Source organism: Branchiostoma belcheri, unplaced genomic scaffold, assembly GCF_001625305.1.
Source record: "Branchiostoma belcheri isolate BF01 breed outbred unplaced genomic scaffold, Haploidv18h27 scaffold4, whole genome shotgun sequence".
Lineage (NCBI taxonomy): Eukaryota > Metazoa > Chordata > Leptocardii > Amphioxiformes > Branchiostomatidae > Branchiostoma > Branchiostoma belcheri.
In genome coordinates this window covers 4,653,614-4,666,746 of record NW_017804020.1, presented here as the reverse complement: position 1 = coordinate 4,666,746, position 13,133 = coordinate 4,653,614, and the positions used below count along the sequence as shown (strand labels likewise).

Genomic DNA, 13,133 nt, shown 5'->3' with positions numbered 1-13,133 from the left:
CTGACCAGATTTCTTTTCACAAAATAGAGAAAGGGGATGTGCTTTGCATCAGGGTGACAATGATAATTATTTTTTGTTTGACAATACGCCCGCGTGTTTGACAGTGCATAAGAATAGTGAATAAATTACGGGTTTTCTAAGAGTGGTGCACTTTAGTGGTAACAACAACAGACATCTGTGTTTAGAATTTGGTCGATTTCGTATATTCTGTTACTAGTTAAGACGAAGATATTTTTGGGTGAAGGTGAAGGAAAATCTTCTTTTCTCTTCAAGCGAAGATTGGAAGACAGACTTCGATTCTCAAAAATCTTAACATGGTCGATATTACAATACACATTTCTGTCTGGCACTGTCTGTCCCTAGCTTTAGCTCTGCATGAAAAATATAACAGGTATGCATCAAATATCCAGTCCAAATCGGATTTTTTTCACCACGGAGGTTACAAAAAGTTCCACGTGTTTTCCTTGTTTTCACAATTACTTAAATAAGATAGCAGTGAAGAAAGATATTTTTCTATAAAAAATACCCGCGTGAGAACAAAATGCATGTTCTAGAGTATCATCTTAATAACTTGTGTCCAAAAGGCTACTACGACATGTAGTACCAAGGTCCTTGCTAGTACTTAACTTGCCTCTGTTATTATTCGTAATGCTATGTTACCTTTGTTTGTACAGGCACACGGACACCGATCGTCGGAGGAAAGCTATCCATGCCGTTAGGCCTTGCGGGGAGATCTTTTTTTTACCTCTTTGGTCTTGCCAATATAGAATTGTTTTGGCCAATATCTGTTCTGGATTTTGTTCCGTTTTTGACTTACTGTTTGCTAGCTTGATACTCAGGGAATTATAATTTTACTAACGTGGGGATTCACACATGTCAGCAGAATTCAACCAACAAAGCGAAATATCAAACAGTTCAGTCTCATCACTATATGTTACTGGGAACAAGAAGGTGCAACCTTAATCTAGAGTACTAGTTAGGACAAACTATGATCGTTCCAAAAACTATATTGATAACAACTCTTGGAAGAACAAGTCGGCATGCGCATGCAGTATTCTCCCTCGTACAGTTTTAGTCTAAGCACCTGTATGTATAAAAGAGAACATACAAAAAGTTAATTACGTGTCAAAAATATATCTTATATAAAAATGGGGGGTTGTGACCCCGAGACTTTTCCAACAAGTTCTGTTATATTCAGTGAGAGCTGTCGACGATACAAAAGGAAACATGACACGCAACGGACTCATGCACCTGGTTTTGAGACGACCGTTGCGTCTCCGACTATCAGACACACCATATTCATTCTTGCTATAAATTAGTACTAGTATAATCTGCACAAGGAGGTTTAAACCTTAATCTGAATGATTAAAAAATAGCCTCAGCTTTTCGTAGGTTACACCATGGAGGTAAGAAAAACACACACTGACAGAAAGTAGACGTGTTCAAAATCCATATAAACTGCAGTAGAAAATTAGTCAAAGCTCCTTGTGTTTAAATCTTTAAGCTACAACCTGCCTGTGTTATGTTTGTATTTGTTACCAAATCGTATTCCGCATCTAATAGCGGCCGCCGTAGAATAAAATAGAAGCCCTGAAACATTTTATTGGCAGCGTAATTCTCCTTGGTAAAACAGAATTGTTGACCACAACTTGGCACGCGTGTAGCGAAAGTTGTACCGACTTCTTTGATCTGAAACTCGAACCGCCCCTTTCGGCGGTTGCGTCGGAGTTCATCAATCAATTTTGACAGGACTGGCCATGGGGCGCCGTGATGTCTTGGGAGAAATGTTCTACTACGAGATGTGTGTGAATTTTGACTTTCAATATCAGGATTACTACTCCATTCCTACAAGAACCCTGACTTCATTTTTGAAAACCACTGTTTTATTTAAAGTCGATTTGGCGGATGCAATAACTCATGAGGTGTTATTCATTACTTGATTGATATAATATGAAAAAAATGCCAGTGGTCTTTCCTCCCGTAAGCACATATTCAGCCCCGTGCCGAACTGCGTTGTGTATTCGATCAGTAAGCTCGTGCCGCCTCGTGGCCGGCCGCATCAATGAGGTTTCTGCTGGCCGTGTAAACGTCATCTTTCGACCAGTTTACTAGTACATCATTCACGCCGGGAAGGGCCTTGGGTTTGGAAACTTTTTTGACCCGGGGGGAAGGACCTAGGAAATCTTTTAATCACCGTTAAATATCGTACAATAGAGCATTACGCAATCCGTTTCGGCACGCCGGCGGGGAGCACATCGGGCGACGCAGACAGAAGAAATCGGAAAATTATTACGCTGTGTTTGCGGGATAAATGCCGGCACACGAACTTAAATTATTATCTTCAAAGAATTACACAGTTCCTATACGAAAATAGCTGGCCCAAAATGTAAACGAAAGGCAACTTTCGCCCGCAGCTGACTTATTTTGACCGGTAGATATAGGATTCTATTCGTGCGCCGTAATGGGCACACAATATCGCGACATTGCGCGCTGACGTGATCGGTATACAACTGTCGTAAAACCAAACGTAATTATTTCTCTACCCCTGCATCTAGGACCGAAAAAAACCTTAAAAACATTACGTACGGCATTACGTACAAATGCCGAATCTACCGGGAGTTCCAAATATGGGAATCGTCGGAACCTTGCTGGGGCACTTCGGCTACCTCGGCCTTTGTCGGCCGAAGTTCGGTATGTGTTACGTCATACTGTAGCTCATTTGAATACCTCGGCTGCGGTACAGACAAGATGAGAGGCGGCCGCGCGTACATTACACAAAGGGTCGCAGCGCGCAGCGGAGTGAAACAAAAGGCCACAAAAGGGTACAGCGGTGTCTAAACATGTGCTCGATTATCCTTATCAGTACTGAACTTTTTTCATAACCAATAAATACAAATACTGTATAATAGCGCACACTTTCTAGTGGACATGTGGGCAGCGATTGTTTATAGAAGAGTAGATTGGTTGGTATCTTGTCTCACGTTGACCGGGCGATCGCGAGAGTTTTAAAGGTGGGACTTTTTTTTTTAACCTTGTTTGTTTGACAACGAGGAGTGTAATATTTAGCACCGAACATTTTGCCGCTGGGGGGCGCTGGTGATCACAGCGACATAAGGGTGCGCCTACTTCACACCTTGTTCGGAGGTGCTAAAAACTCAAGGGTCTTAGAAGGGCTGAAGTCCTATTGTATTCTGCAGCAAAGTAAACACGCGGGATCCCATTCATTTCCTTGCATAATTAGACCAAACGTGAACAAAAGGGGAAGCCCCTTTTAGTCCCTTGAAGCACACAGAAACAATAGAGAAGCCGAGTAAGGCCCAATGAAGCCCCCAGACTGCCTTTTCAGGTCTTTCCTGACCGGTAGTGTCAGGACAACACAACTTAATCTAATGTTAGTATTTATGTTTACTTTTATATATGACCATTTTTCTTACATTTCCAGATGATGACAAAGACGGCAATCATAATGACACAAAGAAAGAATCAGCTGACGTCCACAACAGAAGATTTTCCAGCATTATTGATGATTTGAACAGAATACACCAGGATGTCCAGAACCACACAGAGCTGCACAGAAGAAGAAAACGATTTCTGTCCTATCCACGACACGTTGAAGTCATGATCGTGGCCGACCACAAAATGGCGAAATATCACGGCTCAGGACTACGCCATTACGTTCTAGCTCTCATGTCTATCGTAAGTCTCATCACAGTATGACTATCTATTTTGGGTGGTTCTAAGTATTGGAATCGAAGGGGGTTATGAGAAGTTTTGTTTTAAAACTATCTGAAATTAAGCTGGAAAAAAACTTAAGCAATAGATAATGATAGTGAGAAAATTCTGTAGATTTATATCTGTCCTGAAAAGTTTTTGAAAATTTACTCTTGGGTTCTTAAAGATTTTGATCTGTTATGATTTTGATCTCAAGTATTTATTATTCATGAGATTTTACTGATGTAACTTTTTTTCACAGGTGGCCTCAATATACAGGGACCCCAGCATCAACAACTTTGTCAATATTATTGTAGTCAAGCTGGTCATTATTAACAATGCACAGGTGAGGCTTATTTTATTCAATATTTGATAAATAATTAATAAACTACTGAATAGGCTTTAGCTTGCTTGCTGTTAACAGAATGAAAAGAATTACCGTACATCTCAAGCAGAAAACTGTTCATTTAGATATCTTGAGATTTGATGATCTTGTCTTGTTCCACAGGAAGGACCGTCGATATCTGCTAATGCTGCGGCAACTCTGCAGAACTTCTGTGTCTGGCAGCAGACACAGAACGTGTTGGATGACACACATCCCAACCACCACGATACAGCAATCCTTATCACTAGGTGGGCAACACTGGACTTACTGTTATTTTTTAAAAACCCTTTGAACACGTCAAGTACCAGAAAATAAAGTCTTCTCAAGACAGAAACTACTTAATGTAAGAAAACTTAAGAAGTGCTAAAGATTACTTTTACAGATCAAGAACAAAAAACAAGTAATGTCTTGAAGTTCCCAATACAAAAGTTCCTGAAAGATACATTTAAGAAACCTCAAGAAATGCCAAAGAAGAGTAAGAGAAATTTGACATGTAATTTGTAAACACAGTCTTTCTAATACAAAGACTGCTTTCCCTTAGCATTTGATGAAGACCACTTTTGTGGATTAAGAAACAAAGGAGTGCCTGGTGGTCAAATTCTTGACCTACTTATCCAGATGATATCCTTGGTTGGTTGACTACACAAAGTGTCGGCAGGTACAATTAGAACATTTGTTTGCAGTGGATTTAGATTAAATCTTAATCTGACAACAGCAACTAAAAAGTGCTGTGGCTGCAAATATCTGCAGAAGTGGCTTGCTGACTAGAACATTCTGATTCAGCAGTTTTTCCAGATTGTTTTTAGGTATCATAGAAATCTGAACTTTTCAAATAGTGCAGTTTTCCAAAATGATTATATCTCGTACTGCATTTGTCATTTCAGACGGAAGTTGTGGCCTGAATGCCAGGTTATTTCCTGGGCCTACTCTTGCTCCAGGGCAAACGTGACCCCCAAAGAAATTTTACCTACTGGTTCTAATTCATGGGGGCTGTGGTAAAATTCCTTGGGGGCATGTTGACCTTGGAGCGGAGGAGCCACAGGCCACATGACTGCTTTACCTAGTGGGGTCTTGTTAGAGGAAGATAGGCTGTACAGGGAAAGATGAGAGGGGAGATAGCCCTGAGTTGCTTGTTCTCCTGCTGGGAAGCTCCGGATGTTTAGTGTTGAATTTTTGGATTAGAACCTTTTTACAAACAGCCCGTCCCCCAAAATACCTCAGCTTTAGTTCCTGTCTCTTTTGCCAAGTCTGTTCTAATTGGGATGGACTGAAATAGGGAGAAAGCACCTTTCAGTTTTATCCTTGTCTCAGTTAAATGCTAAGAAAGAAAGAAAACCTTTCTTTAACTGTTTTCTTACTGCTGAGGCTGAAAGTGAAACACTGAGTGGGAATGATTCAGGTATAGAGATCAAGGGGTAAGGGAATGTTCCCGTTTTAGTTTTCCCCACAGCCAATCCTCTTTCAATTTTAGGCACAGTTTACCAAATTCTACACTTGTTCTTAAATAATCAAGAAGCAACTTACTACATTCACATGGCCTAACAGACTCTTATTACAGAAGACTCCTCTCTTCCTGTCTTTATCAGTCTCATATCTTCCCAAGTCTCCATGTATTACTGCATTTCTACACACTGTCTTCTGTCGGCAATCAAGTCAAATGCTGGTATGCTGGGATGTACATACTCCACACGTCGAGTCTCCTAACAAGGTCGTTAGTCCGACAAGGTCAAACAGTGGAGTTTACCTGAAGTCCTGACAGTTCAGGTGTCAAGTACCTGTCTGTTAAGACGAATGTCTGGGACTGTTCATCTTAAGGCTTTAGTCCTACGATAGACTAAACACAAAGTGAAAGAAGAGGAGAAAATGAAGGGTTTTGAATACCAGGAGCTTTTTCAGCCATGGTTGTGGACAGGGATCCCTTTGGAGGAGCTTACTTGTACATGTAGGTTGCTCTCACCTCAAAATGAGATGAGTTCTAGGGACACATTTTTGGGCCAAATGACCTGAAATTTGGTATGGAGATAGAAATAAATACCTCTAAGTGTTCTTATTTTTCATAAAGGCTTATAGAAGTGTTTTTTTTTTTTTTCATATTCAGACAAACAATGTATATATTGGGCTCTTGCGCACTGCCGTGAAACCCAGATGATCTGAAATTTGGTATGGGTATGTCTTAGATATACGGTATACCAACAGAAATTTATTCATTATCACTTTTTGCATACACCTCTTTAAAATTGCACAATGCATTCCGAGTTATACAATATTCTTTTCTGTTCTGTTTTGAAAATTATCTCTCATGTGTTATATAAAAATCCTGACAGTAATACAATGTAGAAACAAGTGAAGTACAGTCTTGGTGCAACTTGTCTGTCTTTGTGAAGAAACCTTGTAGTACAGCCAAGAAGTATAGTTTAAGAGTGATGTCTTCCCCTTGTGCCTTGGCGATAACCATCTTGTTTCCCTTCTCACAGACAGGACATCTGCAGATCATCCCGAAAATGTGACACCTTAGGTAAATATGGGCTCCTTCATTCTGGGGCGAGCGATTAGCAAACGTCATAACAACACGGACCACTGTGCGGCCTTTCCCACTGGCACTGCACTGAAATTATGAACCAAAATCATGATTAAAACAAGCTAGAATTAAAATATATTAATTATCATTCGTATCTAAAGGTAGATGTAGAAATAGTCTTGTTAGAAGCCTCTATCTTATTTCTGACTCACTAAGAATTATTTTATTTCTGACTCACTAAGAATTATAGTAGTTGAATTCTAAGAGTTATCTGTGTTATTTTATAGAGCATGGTTCCTCCTCAATGTTATGATTGGAATTTTTTGCGTTATTATATTTTAAACCTGTACGTTGTAAATATGATTATGAGATATGTGACCTGAAAAGGTTGTTCTACATGTATATCATAATATATTCTAACATCTTAGTGTCTCTCGAACCTCTCTAACTGGTGGATTGTTTACATTCTGAGCATGTTTGTCAGGGTGGGAAAGTTTTCTACAGTCGGTCCTGTGCTGTAACATAGCCCAATGAACTAACACTGTCACTGGGAAAGTTTACTACAGTCAGCCTGTGTTGTAACATAGATCAGTGGCTTGACACTGTCAGTACTAGTGGGAAGACGTCACTGAGAGAAGTCGCTGCATTGTGTCATGTCTGATATTTTGTGTCAATATGTGAGGCATGCCTGTCACATAATACCAATGGTCATTGAAAATTTGGTCTAATGGGTTACAGAAAATTCGGTTATTTTCAGAAAACATATTCTGACTTTCATTATGATTGATAGTAGGGATGTATCAAGTTGGTAACATGAAATGTTGGCAAAAGATTATTTTCTTCATTAACGTTTTAGTCAAACTACTACATAATTGTTGCACACACTTAAGTTACACATAATTGAACACTACCAACTCCTCATTTAAGCATGTTTACATAGGAAACCTATTACTCCCCTCTTGTACTAACTGTTTTCGCTGGTATCTGGCAGTAACCAGGCCTCTCACAGGTTGTTTGTTGTTTCCTGTCAGGCCTGGCGGAGTTGGGAACAATGTGCGACCCCTTCAGGAGCTGTTCCATCAACGAAGACAACGGACTCAGTGCCGCCTTCACTGTTGCTCATGAGCTCGGTCACGTGTAAGTAAAAACCTCTAAACTTTGCCAAACCTTTGCAGCTAACTGTTTCAGGACCCCTCTGTAAAGCTGCTGCCATGCCACTGAGATGGGCCATGCTGGTTGAATAAACCAAAATAATTAAAATATAGATATAACAACATAAGAAGGGTAATACAAAATAAACCGAGCAACCAGATGAATTCTCTGAAGAGTCAGATGTTTCAGATGGCATTTCAGTTATCGTTCATCAGTGACTTTGAATGAGTCTGAAGACACGTGTATATTAATGAGTATTTTGTACTCTCCGAATATAAATGACTTTCTGAGAAACATCAAGTAGCTCCTATTGGACCACAACATCTCCTGTTTAACACGATGTTAGATTCCGCGGTGTCACATTCGCGGCGTGGGGAGTACTTTGATGCTGGGGTGGCACCTAGGTGCCGGGGTTTGCCATCAGCATGCCTTTGGCGGCATTCTCACTTTGAAGGGACAAGTGTAAGGAATTCGTCGGCAGGGCAGCGACGCATGTGTGGCATCACACTTTGCACCTGTCTGCTATAGACAAATTTGTGTGCAGAATGTCTTTCACGTTGGGACGAGACATTTTGTCTCTAGGTTCAGATCGCGTGGTCAAGGTTGATGTGAAGGTGACAGGCTAGGGTGTGTTTTTGTACTCCGTAGTTTTCTGTATACATACACTCCATGGTAAGTAGATGGCTTAGAAAATGTATGGGAAAAATTGCTCTCCAACATTTGGAATGGAAAATTTCATCTACTTTTTCTGTTTTGGTTGTTTCTTTGATGGTTCCGAAGTGGTATATTATATCATCCTTGTAATATCTTGCCTTCATACAAAGGAGCACTCGCAAAACTGGGAAACCCTAATCTTAGAGAAACCCCGGTCTTGTTTGAAACAGTGAGTAGGATCAGTGTGTAGGTAGGAGTACAAGGCAAACAGAGTCTATGTACTCTCTTCTCTCCAAGGTAAACACCAGCGAACATCCAGCAGGCGGTGCCGACATGTCCGCTCTGTTATCAGTCTGGGAGACCCAGGAAGAAGCTATTAACAAATTGAGTGTTACTGCAGGGGTGTGGAGTTGGCTGGGAGTGATGCACTCCAGACTGTTGTGCTGTTTCTAACCTCACATTCACACACAGACTGAACAGGCATCTAGGCCATGGTGTCGCCAGGCAGCCTGGTTTCAGGGACAAACTCTGGAGCCCCTTGCTAGACAAACGCTGGTCGTGAACTTGTGGCTGTGATGGTGGTGTTGACATGTTCGCAATGTAAACAGGAGGGTGTAGTTTTTAAACGGATGGGGGTACCGGTGCAGCCCTTTTCTTATTGTGTCGAGTTATGAAGGCTTATGGATTGCTGAGGTTTGGCTGGAATTTGCTTGTTTTCTTGGCTTCCCTACCTCCATAATGGTTCAAAGATATTTGATAAATTTTCAAAGATAGTTAAAGGCAAAATTTGTTGTTTGGTTTTGGATGGGATGGGGTACTTCTGTGGAGTTGTCCAGATCACGTGCAGAGTATTGAGCCAGTGTTTCCCAGGGCTTTAGCCTGGTCACGTATGCTTGTGGGGCTTCTCATGGATCGGATGCATATTGTCCCTGACCGGTGAACGTCCCAAGATAGACTGAATTGATAGATAGTCAAGGGTATTTTAGGCCAGACATGTCAAGACCCCTTTTCCCCAACTTTGATCCAAATTGGAAAAGTGCCAGAGTCATTTAGTTTCCTAATTTTGGGCTGATCATGTGAAATATTTCTTCCATAATTGGTTCTTGAGTTAAGTGCACTTCTGGAGAACAAGGTCATTGCTGGGAAGGTCATTGACACAAGGTCAGCATCCTGGGTATGAGATCATATCATGACCCTTGACCTGGTGGCCAGAGTAGTTTGATCAGCTGCATGACAAGAAATGCTTTTTGCTGAAGAGAATTTTGTGTTACGTCATTGCCCAGACTTCAAAACTGTGCCAGTATTGTCTGAGCGAATGTTCAAAATAGAAGCTGTTACACAGGGATGTTTGTTGAAGGGCAAAACTTTTTTGAAGGAAGGTCGTTGGAAAAAAGGAGGGGGCAAACAGCCGGCGTTCTTTGATGCATCACTGTGTAAGCAGGGCAGAAAGGCTGGGGAGTTGGTTGTATCAAACGCTTAAACACAGTATGGAGAGGCACTGTCACAAATGTTTGAGAATTGTCAGCCAGGAATAGTTTTTTAACTGATGGCAGAGGCGGTTGTCTTTTGAAACAATGTCAGAAAGAGCAAGCAGGAATAAATCTCCATTCTGCCTGTTCAAATACAACATTACAGAGCTTGGTCTGTGGTAACCATGACTACAAGTGGATTGTAACTATCACAGGGCGGGGTTTCTCACTTCTGAAATGAACTGGAAACATGTTTTATAATTTGATTATATGCATGCTGAAACTATTTAAATATGGCTGATTTTTGCAAGCCTGAATGTCCTGAAATTAACCTTGAACATATTAGAAAACCTTTTAGGTCAAAGCATTCTTTCCAATCAATAATTTTCACTTTCTCATTGCAGTGTCAGCAAGTAGCTCCAATGTCTTGACTGAAAACAAGACAATCATTCAATCAATCAATCAATAGGCCAGTCAATCAATCAATCAATAGGCCAATCAAACAATCAATCAACCAAATGATCAGGCTTCAGCTTCTTGTGTAATAGAGCACACTTAACTTTTCACCAATCTCTCCATTGTATCTGATTGAAACACCAGATTTGCTTACCTTGATAACTTAACTTTTCACCAATCTCTCCATTGTATCTGATTGAAACACCAGATTTGCTTACCTTGATAACAGTGACTGTTTATGCTCAGCGTGTTAGTCAGCAACCTTGACTTCCAAATCATAATAACTTCGACTAAGGTCCTTCAGATGACTAGACTTACAAACAGGATCAGCTGGCTTTTTGTTTTGGTCTCAAGAATTGATCGGTTTCACGACGGTTAAAAAAGCAAATGGGACACAAGTTACAACTTTGCTTGCATTGTTGATACCAAATGTTTATCCTCATTTCCAGTACTACGGACAAAACTACTAGTACTGAGGACGTAAGGTTATGATGCATTGTGTATATTTGGGTTGCAGAATCCCACAAGCATATATGTACAAATTTTTTTGTACTTGACTCCCTTGTAATGAACAACACCTTACAAACTTCACCCTCTTGGTCCATAATGTTTTGTCAACTTGCCGTTTATTTTGGTTTGACACAATTCAAAACAAAAGTGAACAAGTTTTATGTTTGCTTGTGTTGGCAACATTGAATATTTACCTTCTGTACACTGCTTGTTAATGTAACATTGAATGAAATTAACATTGACAAACCACCTTGATCTCTTGGTATGAACCTCAGTCTCCTTGACCATGGAGTTTGGTCAACTTACTTCTTATTTTTGTTGGATCTCTACCTAAAACAAAGCTGAGACAAGTTACATGTTATCCTGGATCCACAGCCATGTTGACCTTGTCAAATAGGGATGTATACTCATCAACAAACAACCAAGGTCAAGGTCAAGTGTTCTGATGTGCCAATAGAACACCTCTTGGGTGGCCTGAACTTGGCAACTGGGAAATGTAGTTTGGAACACCATTTACGTAGTTTTTCTGGCATGAAATCATTTAGGTACTTGCAAAGTTGGTAGAGTTAGATCTGGTACATGACAGTGTACATCATTATTTAATGTTAGAGAACAGTAAGGAATGTACTATACATTGTAGAAACTAGGGCAGCTTTTTATTTGATTGTTTGGGGCACAAAAGCAGTGATGATACTCGCTTATCATTTGTTATCTTTCTCTCCAGTTTCAACATGCCACACGATGACAACTTCCGATGTAAAGAAGAGTTCCACTCATCGTACGCATACCACGTCATGGCTCCCACCCTCAGCTACAACACCAAGCCCTGGTCCTGGTCTGACTGTAGTGCTAAGGCCATCACCGAGTTTTTAGAGTAAGTGTTTGTTTGTTTGTTTGTTTGTTTGAACCTTTAAGTTTGTTCCTTTCTGACAAACTGTTATGGGCAGTGCCTGATGTAACACCCGTGTCTCCTGTAGCACAGTGCCTGTTGTAACACCCCTGTGTCTCCCGTAGCACAGTGCCTGTTGTAACACCCCTGTGTCTCCTGTAGCACAGTGCCTGTCGTAACACCCCTGTGTCTCCCGTAGCACAGTGCCTGTTGTAACACCCCTGTGTCTCCTGTAGCACAGTGCCTGTTGTAACACCCCTGTGTATCACGTAGCACAGTGCCTGTTGTAACACCCCTGTGTCTCCGTAGCACAGGTTATGGGCAGTGTCTGATAGATGAGCCACCACCCCTCCAGCCCCTGCCTCTTCCTGAGAACCTGCCTGGAGAAATCTACGATGTTGACAGACAGTGCGAACTTGTCTTTGGGCCTGGATCCCGTGTCTGCCCGTACATGGTAGGTACTTCTATGTCATCTTCTTTGGATATAGTTGATCCAGTATTTGAGTAGTATACAGTAGTTGATTATACAATGTCATGTACCCCTGGCTCTATCTGCGGGGCCCTTGACACAGATGGGCAACAGTGGCTAGTCTGCACACCACGTTCCAGGCAGCTCTGTTCGAGGGGTCCACGCTGGTGAGCTGCACACTTCAATGAAGTCCTTCTTGACACACTCCATCTAATCTAGGACAAAAAGTTTTGCTGAGAACAGTGTACATGGTGTACAAGCTGTTTCATCTTATTTTTGTCCTACTTTTTTGTAAATGCACAGGCTGCAGTCACGATTGTCTGGTGATATACCACATAATGTGGACCCACATTGGTGTTAGACCACAAAATGTGGACCAACGCTAGTGTTACACCACATAATGTGGACTCACACTGGTGTTAGACCATTTGATGTGGACAGCAGATTGGATCCACATTAGTGGTAGACCACAAAATGTGGACCAACACTGGTGTTACACCACAATCATTATGTGGACCCACACTGGTGATTGACCACGTAACATGGACCCACACTGGTGTTAGACCACATAATGTAAACCCACACTAGAGTGGTGTCTTTTTGACAACAGATGTTTGGTCTTTAGAGTACAGTATGAAATTAGATTTATAAATCTTGATTACAAATGCCAACAGTGTTCTCTAGACTACAGTAATCCTAGACTAAATGTGGCAACATGATCTCAGTAAAGGTCGTTCCCACGGAAACCTAAACCAGGTCATCTGGACATACCATTGTCTCAAAATAGGGGTCAGCATTGTGTGGTATGCAAAACAAGATGCTGCTTTGGTCAAAGTGTGCCCAAAGACATTTCATACATTGGTATGAGTATTAGAGCTTAAATTAGGGTTCAGATTGAAGAAGTTTTAGTAATGTACAGA

At 41.1% G+C, this 13,133-nt stretch overlaps 1 protein-coding gene across 3 annotated transcripts in view; it reads left to right on the top strand.

Annotated features, from left to right (window-relative positions):
• The window catches only part of LOC109477323 (A disintegrin and metalloproteinase with thrombospondin motifs 9-like), a 113,009-nt gene that overhangs the window by 23,571 nt on the left and 76,305 nt on the right, over positions 1–13,133 (top strand). For all 3 annotated transcript variants that reach the window (XM_019778506.1, XM_019778505.1, XM_019778504.1), the window contains exons 4-10: positions 3,443–3,696; positions 3,974–4,057; positions 4,220–4,344; positions 6,571–6,611; positions 7,646–7,751; positions 11,580–11,729; positions 12,054–12,198. In XM_019778506.1, the coding sequence (XP_019634065.1) occupies positions 3,443–3,696; positions 3,974–4,057; positions 4,220–4,344; positions 6,571–6,611; positions 7,646–7,751; positions 11,580–11,729; positions 12,054–12,198 (905 nt within the window). The remainder of the gene's footprint in view (positions 1–3,442; positions 3,697–3,973; positions 4,058–4,219; positions 4,345–6,570; positions 6,612–7,645; positions 7,752–11,579; positions 11,730–12,053; positions 12,199–13,133) is intronic.